This window comes from Diospyros lotus, chromosome 5, assembly GCF_014633365.1.
Source record: "Diospyros lotus cultivar Yz01 chromosome 5, ASM1463336v1, whole genome shotgun sequence".
NCBI classification, from domain to species: Eukaryota; Viridiplantae; Streptophyta; class Magnoliopsida; order Ericales; family Ebenaceae; genus Diospyros; species Diospyros lotus.
This window is the reverse complement of record NC_068342.1, coordinates 14252573-14276504: the sequence shown is the minus strand read 5'-3', so window position 1 is coordinate 14276504 and position 23932 is coordinate 14252573. Positions and strand designations below refer to the sequence as shown.

The following is a 23932-nucleotide window of genomic DNA, read 5'->3' as shown; positions in this document are numbered from 1 at the left end:
TTGTTATCTCTTTGTGTGCTTAATTAAAAAGTTGTCACTGACTAAATCACTTAGTATAATTTGTCACGTTAACAATTAATGATATTAAATATTATTCTATCAAAATTAAATAAAGTTAAATATCTTAGTTAATAAAATTAAATTTGAATCTAAAATTGAAAATAATTAAAAATGAGTTTTTTTTGATAATTATCCTATATAATATAAATATGATGGTATGACAAAATAATAGGATATATGATTGGGTAAGAGAAAGAAAAAGAGAAAAGCGGCGTGTTCTTGAAGAAATTGGATGGAGGGGAGAAAGTGCAATCGACATTTTTGTTTGGGTCCAAAATAGAATAAAAGATTTGTTAATTGACGAGGGTAGAGAGAGGCCCATTTGCTGTCTCTGGCGCTCAGCTTCCCCCTTCTATTTCGAGTACGCTGTCAAACTCTCGCCCCCGATTATTTCACCTCTCTCTGTCTCTCTCTATCTCCGAATCATATTTTTTTCCATTTTCTCCGATCAGATTCAAGCCGTCCGTCGCTTCGGATCCAAAGGTATCAATATTCTTGCTTTTATCCCGTCACTTTTCTTCTCTTCTCCGGTCACACTCTGATCCGCCACATTATCCTGTTCTATACGTGCCTTTATGTTGATCCGATGCAATGTGATGCATTTGATCTCAAATACGAGATCTTTGATTTATAGTTTGACGGCTAAGGTGCAATATGTTCAATGCCGCTGCAAGATCCTCCTTTCGTTTTTAAAATTGATCCGCTTCAAATACGTTCTGCGATCTCCCAAGTTTTCTGCTTAAATAGGGCTTGTAATTTCTGGCATTGGATGGTGGTCTTGTTAAGTGAAGTTGTGCTTGGTTGATGAAAATCCAGATTAGAAAAGGAAACTAGGACTAGTATCATGTTCTTTTGGATATGCTTTTTAGCTCCAATCCATTTCAGTATAAGTTTAGTGGGGAATTCAGTTTTATGGGTAAAAGAGGAGGTTTAAGGTTCAAGCGTTTATTTGTTTATTGTTTTTGATTTTTAGGGGTTTTGATTAATAAGCCCTAGAATATGTGTCCTAAGATTTTTGTTTTAGTATCATATTTGTTCACGCTGCACCCACGGGGGCATGTTTAGTTGAATCATCCTTACTTGTTAAAGATACAGCAACTATTAACAACCACTCCGCTTAACTGTAGCTTTGTAACAGCTCTGTGGAGTTTGTATCACTTAAATTGTTGTGTGTGATTGGTGGAAAATTTCAAGTGATTTAATATTATTTAATTCTCATTCTTCGAGTCCTTTCCAGGTCTCTTGGCTTGTAAATAGTTTGGATGAAGATTTACTAAGCTAATATAATGGAAGAGGAAGAAACACTAGAACGGCGGGAATTTTCTGAGAAGCATTTAGATAATCATGAAGAAGGCAGGATCATGGATGAAACAATAGGGACATCTCACACAGAAGATGTTAACACTACCAGGAATAATAAGGATGTCATAGATAGAAATCTAGTTTTGCAAGGTGTAAATTCTGTAACTACAGTTCTGGATGATGGTCAGTTTGAGCAGGTATCTTTAAAAGACCAGGGTGATCACGGGAATTTGATTCAATCTCACAGTTCAGGTAATTTGGGGCACTCATCTGGTGGTGTTAAGGAGGCACATGAATTTTCATCTGGAGAATTTTCTATGGAGTTTCATTCTCCCTGTGCTGCTGGGATGCATCATGATCGCCATAGTTCAAGCCCTGGGCCTGAAAGACAATCTTTATCTGATATTCAACAATCATCCTCTTCAACAAGTCTTGATTCTGCTTTGCATTTATACACCGAGGGTGCGCACTCTCCCATTGGTTCTCCACAGAAGCCTAAGCCTAAACCTGTGATGCCGAATGTGTCCCCAGAACTTCTGCATTTAGTTGATTCTGCTATTATGGGAAAACCTGAAAGCTTGGAGAAACTGAAGAATGTTGTGAGTGGTGTTGAGAGTTTTGGAAATGGAGAGGATTCTGAGAGTATTGCTTTCTTGGTAGTTGATTCACTTCTTGCCACAATGGGAGGTGTTGAATCTTTTGAGGAGGATGAGGATAACAATCCTCCTAGTGTTATGCTAAACTCCAGAGCTGCAATTGTAGCAGCTGAGCTTATCCCTTGGCTTCCTTGGCATGGAGAACTGGAGGATTTCATGTCCCCCAGGACACGAATGGTTAGAGGACTGCTTGCCATATTGCGTGCCTGCACAAGAAACAGGGCAATGTGTTCCACAGCTGGTTTGCTGGGAGTTCTTTTGCAGTCAGCTGAGAAGATATTTCTCAAGGATATTGGTTCAACAGAGCAATTGAAATGGGATGCAACACCTTTATGTTATTGTATCCAGTACTTAGCATCGCATTCCCTTAGTGTAATTGACTTGCACAGATGGTTTGAGGTCATCAGAAGAACTATTACATCTACATGGGCAGCTCGTTTAATGCTTTCTTTGGAAAAGGCCATTGGTGGGAAGGAATCAAGAGGCCCAGCTTATACATTTGAGTTTGATGGTGAAAGCTCTGGTTTGCTTGGTCCAGGAGAGAGCCGTTGGCCATTCACCAATGGATATGCATTCGCGACTTGGATCTACATTGAATCATTTGCAGACACTTTGAATGCAGCAACAGCTGCTGCTGCAATTGCTGCTGCAGCTGCAGCTAAATCTGGGAAATCATCAGCCATGTCAGCTGCTGCTGCTGCCAGTGCACTTGCTGGTGAAGGCACAGCACACATGCCACGGTTATTCAGCTTCTTATCTGCTGATAATCAGGGAATGGAGGCATACTTTCATGCTCAATTTTTGGTGGTTGAAGTTGGTGGTGGAAAGGGAAAGAAAGCTTCCTTGCATTTTACCCATGCATTCAAGCCTCAATGTTGGTATTTTGTTGGTTTGGAGCATACTTGTAAGCAGGGGTTACTTGGGAAGGCAGAGAGTGAGTTAAGGTTGTATATAGATGGATCCTTGTACGAAAGCCGTCCTTTTGATTTCCCACGAATCTCAAAGCCTCTTGCTTTTTGCTGCATTGGGACTAACCCTCCGCCGACAATAGCTGGTTTACAACGTCGTCGTCGTCAGTGCCCTTTGTTTGCGGAGATGGGGCCTATTTACATTTTTAAGGAACCAATTGGTCCAGAGAAGATGGCACGTTTGGCTTCTAGAGGAGGTGATGTGCTTCCTTCTTTTGGATATGGGGCAGGGCTACCATGGCTAGCAGCAAATGAACACGTGCAAGGCATGGCAGAAGAAAGTGCACTTTTGGATGCTGAAATTGGAGGCTACCTTCATCTTCTATACCATCCCAATTTACTAAGTGGGCGCTACTGTCCAGATGCTTCTCCAAGCGGTGCTGCAGGTTCCAACATTTCTTTCATTTTCTGGCATAACTTGATTGGAATCATCGTTAATCTTGCTGTCTGTATGTATAATTTATTCTTAGCAAGCGTGTGTTGCCTAATTTGTGACATTTGAGGGGGTATATTTTCATGTGCATGCATGAGATATAGTTTTTGTGCCGACTCAAGGAGTTATGCTTGTTGTTGTCTTTAACTATGTCTCCTCTCTGTTATTAAACAAATTTCTGATTATCTGCTTGTCTTTCAGGCATGCTCAGAAGACCTGCTGAAGTTCTTGGGCAAGTACATGTTGCTACTAGAATGCGGCCTACAGAGGCTTTGTGGGCACTAGCCTATGGAGGTCCCATGTCTTTACTTCCACTTGCAGTTAGCGATCTAGATGAGAAAAGCTTGGAACCAAGACAAGGGAGCCCTTCTTTGTCTTTGGCCACAACCTCACTAGCTGCTTCAATATTCAGAATTATTGCCATGGCCATTCAACACCCAAGAAACAATGAAGAGCTATGCCGAACATGGGGGCCAGAGGTTTTGTCCCGAATCTTGACTTATCTTTTTCAAACTTTGTCTTCCCTTGAAGCTGGAAATCACGATGGAGTAGGAAATGAGGAACTTGTCGTTGCAATTGTCTCATTATGTCAATCTCAGAAATATAACCATGCGCTAAAAGTGCAACTTTTTAGCACACTACTCCTAGATCTGAAGATTTGGAGCTTCTGCAATTATGGACTGCAAAAGAAACTTTTATCATCACTTGCCGATATGGTGTTCACAGAGTCATCTGTGATGCGGGATGCTAATGCTATTCAGACGCTACTTGATGGCTGCCGGAGATGCTATTGGATTGTTCGTGAAAATGATTCAGTGAACACATTTTTGCTACATGATGAAATTCGTCCTGTTGGTGAAGTGAATGCTTTGGTTGACGAACTATTAGTAGTAATTGAACTCTTAATTGTAGCAGCTCCTCCTGCATTAGCTGTGGATGATCTACGTTGTTTGCTGGGTTTCATGATTGACTGTCCACAACCTAATCAGGTATGCCATATTGTAGAATATTAAACATGTATGCATGTTTGTGGCAGGATCATGTATATTATTGAGTCCTAATTTTTGTTGTTTTCACTTTTTAAAATTTCGGTAGGCTTTTCTGTTTGAGATGATCTTATGGGTTAATACTGTTTGGTTTGGATCATGGATTGTCATTTGTATTGGCAATTTTAAGAGAGAAAGAGGATTGAAATGCGTAAAGATATGATGATATATACTCCTTTTTTTCTCATTATTTGGTCAGGTCATCTACTTGTTATGGCGCTTCCCTTGATTGCCTGCCCTTTTATTTATTTTCTAACAGTGCTTCTTCATTTACTAATTTTGAACTTGAAAGGGGGCCTCAGCCTGTGACTGGTGTGTGACCCAAGGTGAATCATTTCTATCACTAGGATCAAGCAAGCCACTGTATGTACTATATTATCATAGTCCATTCTGGATGAACATAAACTGTGACAATACATGAAAAATCTCAACTTTATTAAAATAAACTGAGTGAGTAAGTGAATGTATTGAACTGTCCTGCTTGTAATAATGGATCTAACTACTAAGAATGTCCAAAAAAATAAATGAATGACATAACAATTGCCTACATGAACAAATGTGGGGCGTGTAGGAGGAAATATAACTGAATAGTTTGAATGCCTCAAATGGACTGATTTGTCAGTTTGGGAGCTACTTGTGATAAGAAATATATAAATATCATATCAGTCAAAAACTTAGTGAATAGAGAACATGTATCGTGACGGAATCAGGATAAATAGATGCATGAGGTTTTATGTAAGAAAATTTGTTCTTTTAAAAACATGCAAGAAAAACTTAATTTTCTTTTTTAGACACATTTGTCTGAAAATTCTTTTTTCATATATTAATATAAAACCATGATTTTCTGTTATACCAGAGTACACTGAGCAGAATTGTAGAAGAGTTAGATAAATGATAGTAGATTCTTTCTCTTGGTAACAGTTGCAGCTGATTATAATAGGAGTTGTTTTATGTTCTGCTGTAGCTTGTGTATAAATAGCTTAGTTAGTCTTGTAACTATTCTGTATTCGATTTTATTCTGCAATGAGATTTGCTCGAGGAATTCTTCATCTTGAGATTTTTCTTTCTTCCTACCTTGAAAGTCTCACTTCATGGTATCAGAGCCTATCTGACTAATGTTGATGGCTTTGCAAAATGAGGTTAGCTCCACGCCTAATTCCAGATCTACACTATCATCGGAATTCCAGTCCGATTTCACATCTGTAGCAAAGGCGTTTCGTTTCGTTTCGATCAAGTTAGACCCCAACAACTATCTGTTTTGGAAAGCTCAGATCTCCACGACGATTAGAGCGTTCGATTTGCAGTCTTACATAAATAGGACACCGTCTCCGTCAAAGTTTGTAAGTGATTCGGAAAATCCAGATCATAATACACAGGTTGTAAATCCAGCCTATCTGAATTGGATCAGATCATATCAACTCCTCTTAGGTTGGTTGTTTTCTACTATCGATAAAGATGTTCTAGCACAAGTTATTCACTGTGAGTCTTTAGCTAAACTATGGACGGTTCTTGAAAATTTATATTCACAACAGATAGTTGCAAAGTCCTTTCAATTGAAACAACAACTTCAATCTATGAAGAAAAATGATTTATTGGTTAATGATTACATTTTGAAACTCAAAACTATAGGCCATGCCTTAGCTACAATCAGAGAACTGTTGAGTGATAATGAGTTGTTGATGGCTATTTTACATGGATTGGATGATGATTTTGAAACAATTGTGAGTCTTTATCACATATCAAATGGACAAAATTGACTTAGAAAAGGTGCAATATCTATTACTGATGCATGAACAACGACTCATTGCTAGGAACACCTTCAACTCTTCTAATACTTCCTCCGGTTATAGTATTGGTCTTGCCAGTGTAAATTTGACCTCACAATGGTCTAAAAATGAGTCTGGAACTAATAAAGGTGGTGCTGTTACTAGAGGAGGAAACTTTAGAGGTGGAAGAGGGCGCTGTCGATCCTCTGGACGGAGAATGTATTGTCAGTTATGTGGGAAGCCTGGTCACTTGGCTGACAGGTGCTATCACAGATTTGATCGGAACTTTCAAAGGAGCTCTCCTTATAACTCTAATTTTGGATCTCAATTTGGTAGAGGAGGTGATCCGTCACAGCCTGGTTCTCAATCATTCATAGCTCATCCTATAGGCTCTAGGGAAACCTACTTGACTGATAGTTCTGAAGCTTACTATGGCTACTTACCTCCTTCATCTTCAGAAATTTCGTCTCAATTTTCCACTGCTTCAACCTCCAATGGCGAACCTTCATGGATTGTGGATTCCAGTGCCACTAATCATATCACCTCAAACCTGAATAATCTTTCCATTCATTCTCCTTATGGTGGCAATGAAAAGGTTGCAGTTGGCAATGGTAAGAAATTGTCCATTTCTAATATTGGTCTTAGTCAATTGTACACTCAAACCATTCCTCAGTCCTTTCTTACCTTACCTAATGTGCTTCATGTTCCTAACATGAAAAAGAATCTTATTAGTGTTTTTCAATTGACTAAAGATCATAATCTCATAGCTGAATTTCATAATGATTCGTGTTTTATCAAGGACAAGGGATCAGGTTGTGTGCTACTTCGAGGGATCCTTAGAGATGGACTATATCAGTTAATTCCAGCGCTTGGTCATGCTGGTTCTGAGGCTGTCTTTATTGCTGATTCAAGAAAATCAACTATTGATCATGTTGATTTTCCTTCTGTTAGAACTCCTTTTTCAAATACATGTGAAGGAGAAGATTTGTCCTCTATGTCCTCTGTAAATTTTTCTTCTGCTGTTTCCAAAGTTTGTAATCAATGGCATGTCAAGTTAGGGCATCCATCGTTGAACATTCTTCGATTAGTAATGAATAAAATTGGTATTCCTTGTTCTCAATTGAATTTGTCCTTTTGTGACTTGTAAACTTGGTAAAATGCATCAACTTTTTTTTGAAAATCACTCTATTACAGCCAAATCTCCTTTGGAGTTAGTTTATTCCGATTTATGGGGACCTGCATCTGTTCTTTCTATAGAAGGTTTTCGATATTATATCGTGTTTGTTGATGCATACACTCGGTATACCTGGCTATACCCTCTGAGATTAAAATCAGATGCCTTGGGGATCAAGAAAACAGTCTGTTGTTGCAAGGTGCAGAATATAAAGCAATGGCTCAAGGAGTAACTGAGATTTTATGGCTTAAGTTGTTATTGTTGGAGATAGGCTGTCCTTGTATTAAAACTCCTGTTTCGTGGTGTGACAATCTAGCGGCTAAAAGCATGGCCGAGAACCTTGTTTTCCATTCAAGAACAAAGCACATTGAAATTGATATGCACTTTGTAAGAGAAAGGATTGAGAATGGAGATGTGGATGTTAGATATGTGCCTACTCATCATCAAGTAGGTGACGTGTTTACTAAGGGTTTGTCAAGAGACAGATTTGTCTTCCTATGTTCTAAGCTGTGGCTTAAGTGGTCACCTGTATGTCATTCTCAGTTTGATTCTTTTGCTGATTCTACATGACATTTGTTGCCTACTGAAGCTGCTACAAATACTGAAAAATTGTTGTTGCCCATGGAGCATGATTTGAGGGGGAATGTAGAAGAGTTAGATAAATGATAGTAGATTCTTTCTCTTGGTAACAGTTGCAGCTGATTATAATAGGAGTTGTTTTATGTTCTGCTGTAGCTTGTGTATAAATAGCTTAGTTAGTCTTGTAACTATTCTGTATTCCATTTTATTCTGCAATAAGATTTGCTCGAGGTATTCTTCACTTGAGATTTTTCTTTCTTCCTACCTTGAAACTCTCGCTTCAAGAATAAATCCATTTTTGGCTGCGACAAAGTATATAACTTTGCTTGTGTTGGCTGACACAGGGGGCTGGCAACGTTCCTGCTAAATAGGGTCATTTCAAAGTGCATCAAGGCTAATATCTAACTGCCACTAACTACAGTATCCTGACAAAGGGTTCTCTTGAAAGATTTTCCAATACAAAATTCAAGTTTCCTATCTATAATCTTGATATTCCAATAACTGCAATTAAAATTTCATAGATCATGCAATAAAAACCATAATAAATTCACCTGGTTAAGTATTAATTGCAGAATAATTAAACAAAGGTTTGCCTGGATGTCCTAAGCTCTAATAATGCAAATTCATGATGAGGAAATGCATATTGTGATGAGTAGAGAGGTACCTTATTAACACATTAACGTGGGAAGAAGACAAAGAATGGGAACAAAATATGTTATTATGTATTTGAAGCAAATGGAGAAATACTCCCATACAAAGACCGCCTTCTCCCTGCATAATCGTTCAGATTAGGGAACACTTGTGTGTTAAAACCCCGAAACCACTCTACCCTATACTGCACAAAACTAAAGAAGAGAACTCATCATAAACTTCCATAAGTAGCTCGACTATCAAGGATAGGAATGATTCATTGGTGTTATTTGAAAATACTCCTCCAACACATTTGCTTACCCATAAGTAGCCTGATTTAGGATTGTGCTTACCCACCAACAACCCTTCTGTCACAAGTGAATCTCGTTAGCCGTTTGCTTGAAGTGGCTTTATTAAAAAATCCCAAGCTTCTTAATGATTGAGGACACCCCCCCCAAAACACATACACGCACATGCAAACACATTTTTTCCCAAGTAGCAAGATATTTGAACTCATCACCAGTGCCTCCCCATAGAAATTCATTTTCAAGCTTCTCATGCATATTCATTACAGATTTTTGGGTTGTGATTAGAAAACATATCACAAAATATTTGGAAAAAAAAAAAAAAAACAATAACATACCAAGCCGTCATCCCAATTCCCACCATGTAGGGTTGACAAACATTCAAAAAATTAAAATGAACAAAAAGAAATGAAGAATTAGCCTCTTTTAGCCTTTTTTTTCATTGTAATGAAGGATTACATTTTTGTATAACTTTTGTCATAAGATATAACATCCTATTTTTCTACAAGAGGGGGAGGAAGACCAAAGAAAACTTTGTGGGAAACCCTTAGGCATGACATATGATATAATGGCTTTATAGAAGATATGGGCATGGAAGAGATGACTGGAGATATAGAATTCATGTAGTTAAACCCATTTAGTCAGATAAGGCTTGTAGTTGTTATTATTGTTATTTTTATCTTTTTTCAAATATATTACTATAAAAAATGACCAACAAACAACTGGTGAATTTTAGCTTTTACCCAACACTCCGTCTTTGTTTTTCTAAGCTAGCTTTTTATCCACTGCTTTTTTAAGAGCTTTCCTTCAAAGTTACACTCCCATTTTTGAAGGGTATTATTGCTTCTTCTAAGAAGCCAACCCTTTACTGGACCTCTTCACAAAATTTTCAGAAACCTACTAAGCTTTGTGAGAGTATCATACCTAAGTAAGTTGACAGCAAGGAAGAATCCTACTCCACAAGGGTGCAAGGCCTCAAAATTGGCTACAAACCCCCCATTGGAATCATCTCACTCTTAAGTAAGTTAATGTTAAGCTGAGAAACATTTCAAAATGGAGAGACACCTCAAAGGCTCAAATAATCTGGTTCTTAGCTAGATTATGAAACCAATGCTTCAAAACAAAGAAGAGCACACCTCCAACATCTAAGCTTCCTTTGGAAGCTTTTTCAAAACATTCAAAACAAGGGTGTAGGAGATGGATAATTTATACCTTCAATTACTTCTCCATCCCAAGGTAAAGGCCTCTCACATAACTCACTTTCTTCACCTGCAACATGTGGCTCGATGCTTCTATCAATGATGACAACATGATATAAGAAGATCCAGCAATTTTTATTTTGGCTATTGGGACTGGCTGTGATAAGATGTGATACATTTAACTGTAAAAGTGTTGGGGATTACATAATCTCAGGTGGAGTTTGGCTTGATGCTTCTATCAGAAATATGAAAAATCCTTTTGGAAACTATATGTGTCACTTAAAAAAATGCTTTTCTTCTTCTATAAGTATAAATATTTATGAGTTCTGTAGTCATGTGGTGGAACAAAAGATGAAATGACCTTATCAAAACGCTTGTTACTGTAAAAGAAGAAGAAGAAGAATAAAAAATAGAAGTATATAAATGAGGAGGACAAATTGGTGCTGTCACCTCTTCAAAAGTAAGAGGTGCTTAGGTTGTGCCCTTTGGTTTCTCGTTTTCAACTTTCTCCCTTCCTCTTGGTATTGTAGCTTAGCATAAGAGGAAAAATAAAAGAGTATCAAAACTATTATTACGGGTTTGGCGATTTGTCAGGGAAAGGTTCGTTTGGAGTGCAGTTATTTACGTTTCATCCCATTGAAAAATGTATATAATAATTACTTCAGAGTGTTGTATTGTCATCTTTATTGGTGTAGATCTTATACTGATCCCATGAGAGATATCAATTGGCTTGACTTTGCCCTTATCAAGGACTTTAAAAGGGAAAAGAAAGAGAGAAGAAAGCAACAAAATCTTGTATGGCTAATACAAAGCTTACCTTATACTCTAAGCCACAGTTTTTTGAAGCACTTAATAAGTTGCCTCTGAAATGATAAACTTAAAAAATAGAAACATACACCAAAATTTGTTATCTACTTGGAGTTTTGAATAGAGAAGAGATTGTGACCTGGCCTGCTTGTCAGCACTATTACTAGGTCTGAACAATAGGAATTAGCCTTGCCTAGAAAATTGAATGTAAGATTGCCTACTTACTGCCTCTCATTGACCCTGCTATAGTCTGAACCTTCTGTACCTTATAGGACATGGGAGAGGATCAAGTTCTTTGATGCTGAAATTGATTCCTAGAAGAAAAGAAAGGGTAATAGTAGAATATCTAACACTAAAAACCCTCAAGCTGGGCTCTGGAAGACCTCTTTTATGGTGAAATGATCATAACAAAAGGATTATTTTTAGTTCATGGACCTGACTTCTAATGCTCCGGAGCACCTCTACTGAAGGAGCTGACATGTTGCAACCATCTTCCAGAGATGTCATGTCAGGCTAGATTCCATGAGACTCATCTCATCATACACTAAGAAGTATTTATAGAAAAATTTCTGATCTTTAGGTATGTAAATATTGTTATCTAACATTATTCAATGTTTGAAGCACATGACATCCCAGTAGCTATATGACAGCAGTTCACAATCTGGATACCTAAAAATGTGGCAAAATTTATTTATTTTTTCTATTATGCTGTGACTCTAAACACCAGAGCAAGCTGCTTTCTGTCCAGAATTAATTTAATTTACCTCCTTACTTGAAAATACAGGAGAGCAAGTTAGCTATATAACTGAATAATTAAACAATAACTATGCAAGTGGTCATGATTGATACAATACATAATGATTTAAGTACACTCAATAAAACAAATTGGAAAAAGTAAATACTAAAATTAGATAATCCATAAAATAGAAGCCAAGGCTTGGTAGTAACAGTAAGGCTGCTCCTCTGTGAATGGAAGGTCATGATCTTGAGTTATAGAAACGACCTTTTTGCAGAAAAAGCAAGTGGAAGACTGTATAATTATGATTCACAAAAGCATGTAGCCTTGTGCATTGGAGAAGCCCTTCTAGATAATTAATAAAATGAAACACATACACCTGCTAGTTGACAGTGACCAGGGACAATCATCCCATAGATTTTTTCTCAATTGATTTTTCTTACTGTGTGTGTGTAACTTTTTTGATGACTCAATAAATGTATATATTTTAACTTGATGACTTATGATATGAGCTAATATCTGATAATCAGTGCCTATAATTGTTTTCATCCAGGTTGCCAGGGTGTTACACCTGATCTACAGGTTGATAGTGCAACCAAATGCTTCTAGGGCACAGACATTTGGAGAAGCATTCATATCATGTGGTGGGATAGAAACACTACTTGTACTACTGCAGCGGGAAGCCAAAGCAGGAGACACTGACGAACCAGACTCGTCATTTGAGAATGATGGGGCATCACCTTCCCAGGAGTTTGAAGTTGACAGTGGCATTGGAGTTATCCAAAGGAATCATAATGATGATATTATAGCACCCCTTGAAGAAAAGGATCTCACTTCACATGGAAAGGAATTTGTCCCTGAATCTTTTAATAATGATAACAACTTTGTTGGTGTTTCAGAACGTGCGAGCATTGAGAGAAAGGCATCTGCCTCTGAGAACCCCTTATTAAAAAATTTGGGTGGCATAAGTTTTTCTATAAGTGCTGATAATGCCAGGAATAATGTCTATAATGTTGACAAAGGTGATGGCATTGTGGTGGGGATTATTGGCCTGATAGGTGCCTTAGTTGCAGCAGGCCATTTGAAAATTGGTTCACATGCTCCTCCAGATGTAACTAGCAACCTTATGGTTTTGCATGAGGCTGGTGGCACCATGTTTGACGATAAAGTTTCTCTTCTCCTCTTTGCTCTGCAGAAGGCATTCCAAGCAGCACCAAACAGGCTCATGACTAGCAATCTCTACACAGCTTTATTAGGTGCCTCGGTATGATCCATACTGTTTCTCCTACTCCCAGTTCCTATATTCAAATGTGAATGACTATCCTTGGAATAATCAAACTTGAGGATGCATTCCAAATGGAGAATTGGTGCTAGTCTCTAAGAGGATTAGGACCGTTTTATTAGTTGATTTCATGCTTGATTTTAGTTATGTGTTTTATCTTATGTTTTGTTTAAGCATGTCTCTTGTTACTGAAAATTAGTGCATCTAACTGTGACTTTGCTTTTCTATGCTCTATTATCTGCTAGAGGCAAATGCTTGTGATTTTGGGCAATGCTTACAAATTCATTTTATATCATTTTTTAGAGACTCAATTTCACTTTGAAAATTGCAAAAGGCTAAGATGTTGAATAATTTGACAAAGAATCATTATTAGGCCATTCTGTTTCTTTTGCACTGCACATTTTTGACAAATTGAAGGTAAAATTTTTCCTCAGAGCATTTTTTCTTATTAAAATTTCAGGAAGCATATCAGTAATGTGATGCAAATAGAGACAACAAAATGGCAAAAGTACAACAAAGATGCAGTCCTGAAACAACAGACAACAAATAATACACTGAAACAACTGAAATCACACCTTTTCAGATTTAAAACAGCAAAGTAGCAGCAGTTTCTTGCTAGCCTCTTGCGCATATGATGGTGATGGAGGGATTGGCCGGTGCTGAGGGCGAGGGGTAGAATCCTCGAAATCCAATCCTCCAAATCTTCAAAACCCTAGCTGGTTTGGAGCTGAAACTCTCTGTAGAAATTTCTGTCATCAAAATGCTTAAAAAAGTCCTTTAAAAGTGGCTGAGAAGCTCTATTTATACGAGCCCTCAAGCTTCCAAGAGAAGCCAACTCCTACATCTTCAAGCTTCCCAGAAAAGCCAACTCCTATTTTGCAAATAACTACCCCAAAATTCACTAATCTTTTAGGAACCCCATCACACCCCAAAGCAAACTTACACCAAAATCTTTACCCCAAAAGCTGAAAATTAACAGAATACTCCTAACACCCAAGTAGAAAGAGACACTAAAAAATAAAAATTATGCACAGGTTTGCATCATTAATGTCTGTTTTTTTCTTTTTTTTTGGGCTTTAAGGACCAAAAAACAGTTTTGTTAGTGTCTTTTCTAAGGATCATTATCATCATCAGTGGCATCTTATCCTAACCAAATTTGGATTGGTGGTACATCATTCATAATGTCAATTGATTTCTAAAAGTCACATTGACAATACAAATCTATGCAAAAAGAATGTGGCAAAATTTCATGTTGGATGCTTGTCCTTATGCAACCCTCTAGTTATTCTTGTTGGTTGAAGTGTTGCTTGTTTTCAATTTTGGAAACTCATTATTATCTCATTGTTTTAAGAAACTTATGTTGTGGTTGTGCTCCATTTCACATCATATTTGTTCTATGTTTATTCTTGTTATACACTGGTTAATATCATTTTTTTTCTCATTTTGTTTTAGTCTGCTAATTGTCATATTTTCTTATCATTTTGTCCATGGATGGGCCTGAGTTTCGCTGGAAACAGGAATTATTTATAATAGTATTTGAAAGGATGTGGTTCTCATAATTTTCTCTTTTTGTTTCAGAAAAGCCTATGTCATGTGTTTGTTGTTTTCATTTGTTTCATTTTTTTCTACATAGGTTAAAGAATTAACAAACACTTAAGCCTGTTTATATATTTAATTTTTTGAGTTCACTTTGTGTTTGGAACAAGGAAATGCTTCATTCAGTTTCATTGAATGGTTTGAAATTTTTTTGTTCAGTGGGAAGCCAAGGCTTATGTACTTGATGAATTACAGAATTCGAGAGCTTTGGTTGTGACATCCTATAGCCCATGAAACTATACATTGGATTGACATGGATCTGGAATCTCTTATGGATATTTTATTTGAACTTTCTTTCTATGTTGGAGACTGGGCTGATAATTTATTATTGTTACGTCACCAATTGTCCCTATATCTAAACTATTAGAAAATGTGTCTAAGACCAATGTATATCAGACTTTCCACCAACTATTTTATCTTTTGTTAGTACAGAGATATATTTGTCAAAAGCAAGAATCTGATATATTCGTGTCTTTCAGATAAATGCTTCGTCAACAGATGGTGGGCTGAGCTTTTATGATTCTGGTCATCGCTTTGAACATTTGCAGCTTTTGTTGGTTCTTTTGCGTTCACTTCCATATGCACCAAGTGCATTTCAAAGTCGGGCATTACAGGTACTATTTTTTGGCTCGCCATTCTAAGAATTTGCATTTATACATTGATCATGGCCCAAATAGTTGGGAGAGGGTTTCCCTGAGTTGAATTTGAGCATTGTATATGTATAAAGAATCAATGCATAAGTTTCTTGGGAACATTTGTAATTTTGGTATTGTTCGGAACTAGGGCTGCTGGGCTTTGGAACACTTAAAAAATGAGTTGCTTTAAGGTATTGCATCATATCCATTCATACATTACTGTAGTACTGATCTCAACAGTAGAAAACACAATTGGTACACATATCTTATCTCTTCTCTACTTGAAGCTGCATTTTCAAACTCCAGGATGATTGTTTATTGGACTTAGAGCTTCCATTTTATTACAAAAAAAAGCACCATGTTTGGGTATGTTACTATTTGAGTTAGATAATTGATCTGTGATTGATTTGCAGACATTGGACTTGATTATTATAAGTACACATGGAACTTTGGTTTGATTATACCTATTCACTTAGACCCTTAAACCATTATAGATATTTCATTTGGCTCTTTATTTTTATTTCCTTAATTCACACATACCCTTAAGCATATGTCATGTACCGCCTAATAATTGAATTGTAATTCGGGGAAATTAGGGGGGAAAAGGAGTAACCAAACGCACACATGCTTGATGCAAGTGGCGTGGATTAGTTAGGCTACTATGCTTTGTTTTTAGTGGGAATACTCCCATTTGGTTGTGGGGAGATCAGTATAAAATAAGAATTGATCGCACTCGATGAAGGGCATGAATGAAAATCATTTCCAATTTAGAATTCTCTCCCTCCAATTCTTTCTTCTCTCTCTCATTTCTCTTCCCTAATTCTTAGAATTCTCGAGAATTCCATTGTCAGATCGTTAAGCCCTGACAATTTGGTATTAGAGTTGATCCTGGCCAATTTCAATCGTGGTGAATTCAGATAGATGACGGAAGGTATGCGGATGAAGAACATGGAGATGCAACTGCAATAATTTGGCTCCATAGTGACGGATATGCAGGCGAGAGTGGATCAATTGGAGCTCGGATCCAATTGTAATCACTAGGCGATCATCTCCATTGATCATAAGCTGGATGGAGTGGTCACTCTGATCCAAGAGGAGGTTACTCACATACATGAAGAGGTGGGAATGCAGATCAAGGAGCAATAATGTTTGCTCGCCAGCATTTGGTAATACTATCCCCTAATTTTCCTCCTAGAGAAAGGGTTGATTCGATTCTCGTTGGACAAGGGATGAGTCAGAGGAGGCCAAGAACCTGGAGATGAGCCGGTGGAAATGGGAGAAAATTTAGTAGGAAGAAGGCAGGATGTAATTGGGGGGCATGGCCACCCGAGGATTCCTATGCTGAAATTGGATGTCCCTATGTTTGATGGGAACACCCCTAGATGGTGGATTAGGAGGTGTGAAAGAGCGTTTGAGTGGTATGGGGTTCCTGAGCAGCTGAGGATGGCTCTAGCTGTGGCTTACCTCAACGATGCAGGAGATGATTGGTACTAGGGATGGTCCAAGGTGAAGGAGGGATGTTAGTGGGTTGGATTTGTGGAAGAATCATGTGAGAGATTCGGGGATAAGGGAATGATCGATGTGGTGGAGGAGTTTAACAAGACTCGACAAGGGGGATCAATGTTGGATTACCAGCGGAGGTTTGAAGAGTTAAAAGCACTGATGCTCAACCATAACCCCTATCTCACTAAGGCATACTTTGTCTCTAGTTTCATAAGCAGGTTGAATGAGGAGTTAAGGTCCATGGTGAAAGTATTGCAACCCAAGACTCTCAAGCATGCAGTCGAGATTGCTAGGTTATATGAGTTGACAGTGGATGCACTAATGAGGAAACAAAGACTAATAAACAGGGGAGGGACACACAATGTGTTGACCCCCGTGGGGAAGAATCAAGGAAGGGAGACTATCAGAGGGGTGCAAGGAGTGAGGAGCTTACCTCTACCGGCTCCTAAAACACAAGGGGACAGACTAATGGAGCAGAGGAGGTAGGTTAATCTTTGCTTCAAATGTGGGGATAGGTATTTCCTTGGGCACTAGTGCAAGAAGCAATTGCTTCTATTGGAAGAGGAGGAGGAAAACGTAGAAGAAAAGGAAATGTTTGATGTATGTGCATGAAGAAGGAGAGGAAGACCATGGAGAAATCTCTTTGCATGCCTTGAGTGGGTTGGCCAATAATAAAATCGTTAAGGTGGAAGAGTGTAAGTTGATGATCCTTATAGATAGTGGGAGCACCCACAGTAAGTTGGCCAAGAGGTTGAAGTGTTCCCTAATCAACACTCAACCCCTTACTGCAACTGTGTCAAATGGGAACAAAGTGGTGAGTAGATTAGCTTGTACAGGCTTCTGTTGGGAGATGCAGGGGGAAACCTTTGAGGTAGATCTCAGGTTGCTGAAATTTGGGGGTTGTGATGTAGATGTAGTTTTGGGGGTGGATTGGATGAAGCATGTGAGTCCTATATGCTTCGATTTTAATAGGATGGAGGTGACATTTGAGAAAGAAGGGAGAAGGATGACACTGGTGGGAAGTAAGGAAGTGGGAATGTGTAAGATGATTACAGGAAAATGACTGCAAAAGATCATCAAGCGAAAGATGACTCGGGTGGCCTAGCTCTTTTCTATCCAAACACTGGAAGAAGAAGAGGAGGAGCAGGAGGCAAGGAGTGAGTTGATTCTGGTTGTCAGCAGTCCACCTCAGAAGACATGGGAGGTAAACCAACTCAACCTACTCAATATACTTTTAGTTGAATATGAGGATCTGTTTAGAGAGCCTAAAGCCTTACCCCTCCCAGAAACCATGATCACTCCATTAGCCTAAAACCTAATTCTGAGCCTTTCAATGCCTGAGCCTATTGATATCCCCCTAGCTAAAAAAACATAAATAGAGAGGATGCTCAAAGAAATGCTGCAACACTCTCTAATTCAACCCAGCCACAACCTCTTTGCATCCCTTGTGCTATTAGTTAAGAAGGACGGATCATGGTGCTTCTGTGTGGATTACCGACAGTTGAATGCCTTGACTGTCAAAGATAAATTTCCCATTCCTCTCATTAAGGATCTCTTAGATGAACTAAGGGATGCTACTATTTTTTCCAAACTTGATCTCAGAGCAGGCTATCACCATATTAGAATGAGCCCACAAGACATACCTAAGATTGCATTTTGAACCCACCAAGGCCTTTACGAATTCTTAATAGTGCCATTTGGCCTTACCAATGCCCCAACTACTTTCCAATCCCTAATGAACCAAATATTTGAACCACATCTAAGAAATTTTATCGTTGTATTCTTTGACGATATACTAGTGTATAGCCACACTTTTTACCAACACCTAGCACACCTAAAGGCTACCTTTGAGATCCTCAAAGACAACCAATTGTATGTTAAGAGGTCAAAGTGTTCATTTGATCAAAGGCAGGTGGAGTGCCTGGGTATATCATCTTTGGCGAAGGGGTCAGCACTAACCCAAACAAGGTGGTAGCCATGCAGTCGTGTCCAAGGCCTACCACCCTCAAAGTCTTGAGGGGGTTCTTAGGCTTGACCTGGTATTACAGGAGCTTTGTGAGGGGTTATGGAGTGATAAGTAGGCCATTGACACAATTGCTGAAGAAGGAAGGTTTTAGATGGAGACTGGAGGCTGAGGTAGCCTTTGAACAGTTGAAACAGGCCATGAGTGAGGCCCTGGTTCTAGGGTTACCAGACTTCAACAAGACTTTCGTGGTTGAAACCCACGTGTGTGATAATGGTGTGGGGGCTATGTTAATGTAAAAAGGCAGGCCCATAGCCTTCCTCAGTTAAGCATTGGCTCCAAGGCATGTGATATTGAGCATATATGAGAAGGAATTTGTGGCGGTGTTAATGGCTGTAGAGAAGTGGAGACACTATCTCAAGGGGGGCTAATTTGTAATCAGGACTAACCACCAAAGTTTAAAGTTTCTACTGCAACAAAAACTTCACACCCAACTACAGAAGAAAGGTATGGCTAAATTGATGGGCCTTGATTATACTATATAGTATAAGAAAGGAAAAGAAAATGTTGTGGCAGATGCCCTATCTAGTTGTTGGGAAAAAAGAGAGACAACAACGATTACTGCATTAATACCAAGTTGGTACCAAGAGGTGGCCAGCAGCTATGAATCAAATGAGTAGGTCAAGGGGCTTTTGGAGCAGTTAGTGTTGGATCCTAATAGCAAAAGGGAATATACATTGCGGAATGGGGTGCTTCAGTATAAGGGGAGGATAGTAATTGGGGATTGCCCAACTGTTAAGGAAGGTCCTCTAGACCCTACATCGGTCCCCATTGGGAGGACATTCAGGGATTCAAAACCCATACCACAAGGTGAGACAGTTTTCTTTTGGCCCAAGTTGAAAGAAGCAGTGGTTAGATTTGTAATGGCTTGTGACACTTGCAAAAGATGCAAATGTGAAACAATGGCCACTCTTGGGTTAGTACAACCCCTAGACATCCCAGGACAAGCTTGGGAAAGTGTGTCCATGGACTTGATTGAAGGGTTGCTTAGATCAGAAAGTAAGGACTGTATACTCGTGATGGTCGATAGGTTTACGAAGTTTGCCCACTTCCTAAGCCTATCTCATCCTTACACTACCCAGGAGGTTGCTAGGGTGTTCCTTGATCAAGTCATCAAGTTGCATGGGGGTTCCTAGAACTATCATTTTTAATCAGGATAAGGTATTCACTGGCCTCTTTTGGCAAACACTATTGAAATCTATGGGGTAAAGCTTAGCATGTCCTCTGCTTACCACCCCCAAATGAATGGGCAAATGAAGCGGGTCAATCAATGCTTGGAGAATTACTTAAGGTGCTTGAGTTTCCAACAGCCTAAGGTTTGGCTTAAGTGGTTGGCTTTAGTCTAGTGGTGGTACAACTCCAGCCACCATAGCTCCATCCGGATGTCATCGTTTGAAGCTTTATTTGGGTACAAGCCCCCTCTACTACTAGTGACCCAGGAGTTCACCAATGTGGTAGCAGTAGATGCCCATCTCCAGCAAAGACAGGAGGTTCTCCAGCAGCTCAGACGAGATTTGGCCATGGCCCATAATAGAATGAAGCAACAGGCAGACAAGGGTAGGAGTGAGAGAATTTGTAGTGGGAGAAGAAGTTTACCTAAAGCTACGACCCTCATAGATTAAGGCAGTGACAACTGAGCAAGTAACTAAGCTAAGCCCAAGGTACTATGGGCCCTTCCCCATCGTAGCTAAATTTGGTAAGGTGGCCGAAGCTTCAATTGCCGGAGAATTCTCAAATCCATTCGGTGTTTCACGTGTCCCTACTTAAGAAATATGTGGGAGGTTAGCTAGTAAGTCTTAGCTTACCTATAGGTAACCGGAGAGTAGAGCCTGAAGCAGAGCCAACAACTATCTTAGACCGGAGGGTTATCTACCACCAACAAGGAGCCCCCATAACTTAGGTGTTGGTGCCCATCTTCACATAGATGACAATACTTGGGAGTATCTTCTAAATCTGCTCAGACAGTTCCCTAGGGCAGTTAGTTTACTTTGTATTTCTCGAGGACAAGAAATTTCAAGGGGAGGGTAGTTGTCATGTATCGCCTAATAATTGAATTGTAATTCGGGGAAATTAGGGGGGAAAATGAGTAACCAAACGTGCACATGCTTGATGCTAGTGGCATGGATCAGTTAGGCTGCTCTGCTCTATTTTTGGAGGGAATACTCCCATTTGGTTGTGGGGAGATCAATATAAATAAGAACTGATCTCACCCCATGAAGGGCATGAATGAAAATCATATCCAATTTGGAATTCTCTCCCTCCAATTCTCTGTTCTCTCTCTCTCAATTCTCTCGTTCCCCCGCATTTCTTTCTCTCTCTCATTTCTCTTCCCTAATTCTCAGAATTCTTAAGGAATTCTTGAGAATTCCATTCCCCAAAAAAAATTCTGTGTTGGGTTGTTTTTTTTTTTTTTTTTGGGGGGGGGGGGGGGGGTGGTTGGGGGGGGGGGGGGGGTTACATCAGATACATGATCTGCCCTCTGTTGATATCCCAAAAAGACTAAGAGACAAGCTATAGTGAAGACATTTGGAGTCCTTATTCGTGCTAAAATCCTTGAAAGTTTCCACTACTTCCTCCTTGGTGAAGCCAACCTGCCTGCCAATATATCTCAAAATTGTGGGAACTCCACCCAATCCAATCTAGTTCTCCTTCCAGCCTTCATGTACAGGTGCTTGTATGACTTACCCTGCTGCTTCTTAAGTTCAGTCTCCTCTGTCAGTTTGTATTCTTCTACTGTTAAGCAGATAATCCAAAAAGCAGATGATTATGCATATGTGTTTGTACACATATATTTCAATAGAAATGTGATAGGACCTGGTATGCTATAATGCTGAAAAGATGGAGTAAAGATTTAAAGTAGTGTTCTCTTTACATATTTTTTGTGGGATACAAGTTTTATGTTCAAATAGTTTCTGGAGAAATTCCATTTTATGGTGGGCTGCTGAAAGTCACTGGCATTTTTTTTTTTAAAATACTATTCCCTTTCCATATTTTTTGTGGGTACAAGTTTTATGTTCAGATAGTTTCTGGAGAAAATTCAGTTTATGGTGGGCTGCTGGAAGTCACTAGCATCTTTATTTAATTAGTGTTCCTTTTCCCTATTTTTTGTGGATACAAGTTTTATCTTCAGAATCTCAGATAGTTTCCAGAGAAAGTCCAATTTATGGTGGGCTGGTGGAAGTCCCTAGCATCTTTTATTTTTACATAACTTTTTTTTAAAAATTAAAGTTAGAAAAAAGCTATAATTAAATTCAGCCCCCCCCCCCCCCCCCCCCCCCTCCTCCCATATGGTTGCTACAATAGTTTATACAATGACTATTTTCATAGATTCATATATATTCCCTTCTACTTGATTTCAGGATCTCCTGATTTTGGCTTGCAGTCATCCAGAAAATAGAAATTGCCTTACTACGATGGAGGAATGGCCCGAGTGGCTTTTGGAAGTCCTTATTTCAAATTACGAGGTAATATTTCATCTCTCAATGGTGAAAGTGTGTGGATATTCTTATTTTCCTTTTAAATTTTGGTGCTAACTTTGACAGGTAAGTAGTTGGTGGTGGTGATGATGTATTATCTTAGAGCTTTGAATTAAAGTGTTAGCTTCTTTTATGTGTTTTAATTTGTTTTGGCTCTTCACACAGAGAGGTGCAAGTAAAAAGTCAAATTCTTCAAGCTTGGGTGACATAGAAGACCTGATTCACAATTTTTTGATAATCATGTTGGAGTATTCAATGCGCCTAAAGGATGGATGGAAGGTTGATTTTCCTTATCCTTTTTTATCATATGCACTTTTGTGTGTGGTTCCCCCTCCTCTTGTTGGTATTTATCTTTTAGCATAATCTCTAGTAATTGAAATCCCTACTCAATTTTCTGCTATTTGTCCATAGAGGCATATGATCTTGCAAAGTTGATTCTCTGACAACTGCATGATTTCTTGCATAGTTTACAAACCTTTTCCAGTTGAACAACTGATACTAAGTTTGCCATCTCTTTTGGCCTTTGTTGAACATGAGCTCAACTCTTGAAAATTGTCGAGAATTTTGATGCTGAACCTTTTGATGAGTGAACTATGTTTTTTCATTTTTAAATTTAAAGCACTTGATATTGGAACTCATTTCAGGAATAGGAGATGTGGAATTTGGCTTTAGAATCTTGCATTTACCCTTCTTTGTTTTTCATATGTACACCATAGGAGGACAAGAAAGAGGAGATTGTGCAATGTTCAGATTGCTAGACATGAAGCAACTGTTATGACCCTAGAGGCAAATCAGTCTTTTGGTTGTTAGTGCATAGACTACTTGTATTAATAACTAAAAAGTGCAACTGTTAGTTACTGCTATACATGATTGTACCCTTTCAGTTATGCTTCGCAACTGAAGGGAAGAGCCTATAAAAGGCTACCATGTAAGAGGATGGGAATTATGTTGAGATTAATAACAAATTCTTTCCCTCTAATTCTCTTTCTTTCCCTTTTCTCTCTTTGAATCCTCCCTCCATTTTTACTCCCTCTCTCTCTCTCTTTCTCTCTTAATTCCCACAAATGCCAAACCTCATCCTTGAGGCTTAACATTATGGTATCAGAGTTGGCGATCCCCAGCGTCGGAATTGCGATTGGTGTGAAGTGAGGTATAGGTTGGAGGTGTAGATCGGGATCTCAGCAAATTGTGATTAGTTGGAGGGAATCGCTGATCCTCGGCAATCAGTAGGTGGAATTGGTGTGGGTTGAGAATTGCGGAGCCACAACTGGTGCAACTCTGATCGGCAATTAGTAGGAGGAATTGGGTTGCAAATTGAAGGCGAAGTCAATGCAGATTATTGAGGAATGGCCAAAGGAACAAGGATGAAACAACTAGAGTCGAGAATGAAGGCGTTGGAATTCGGGATGTTACAGATGTAGGAGGTGGTGACCCAAAATAGGGAGGATATTATGGCCATAAGAGAAAACATGTGGGAGGATCTATCTGCATCTTGAGAGAGTATGCAGAGAGAATTGGAGAGGCATCGGGAGACAATGGTGTAGCATGGCCAATGGATTAACATCATGTTCAACATGTTGTCCTCGTTATCTCAATTCCTGCTATCACTAGATTTCCCTTCCCGAGCAGTCTTGTTTGAAGGATCGAAGCCTAGATGGTGGGTCTGTCGGTGTGAAAGGTTTTTAGCGTTTTACGATGTGGCCGAGGGGCAAAAAATTAATCTGGTAGCAACCTATTTAAACGATATGGCTGACTC

General features: G+C 38.9%; 1 protein-coding gene across 1 annotated transcript in view; it reads left to right on the top strand.

Annotated features, from left to right (window-relative positions):
• Positions 1-376: 376 nt before the first annotated feature.
• LOC127802900 (BEACH domain-containing protein C2) overlaps positions 377-23932 on the top strand; it is a 101696-nt gene continuing 78140 nt past the window's right edge. The window contains exons 1-7 of the mRNA XM_052338977.1: positions 377-543; positions 1298-3372; positions 3621-4408; positions 12215-12925; positions 15019-15153; positions 22060-22164; positions 22342-22455. Of these exons, the coding sequence (XP_052194937.1) occupies positions 1347-3372; positions 3621-4408; positions 12215-12925; positions 15019-15153; positions 22060-22164; positions 22342-22455 (3879 nt within the window). The 5' untranslated portion in view covers positions 377-543; positions 1298-1346. The remainder of the gene's footprint in view (positions 544-1297; positions 3373-3620; positions 4409-12214; positions 12926-15018; positions 15154-22059; positions 22165-22341; positions 22456-23932) is intronic.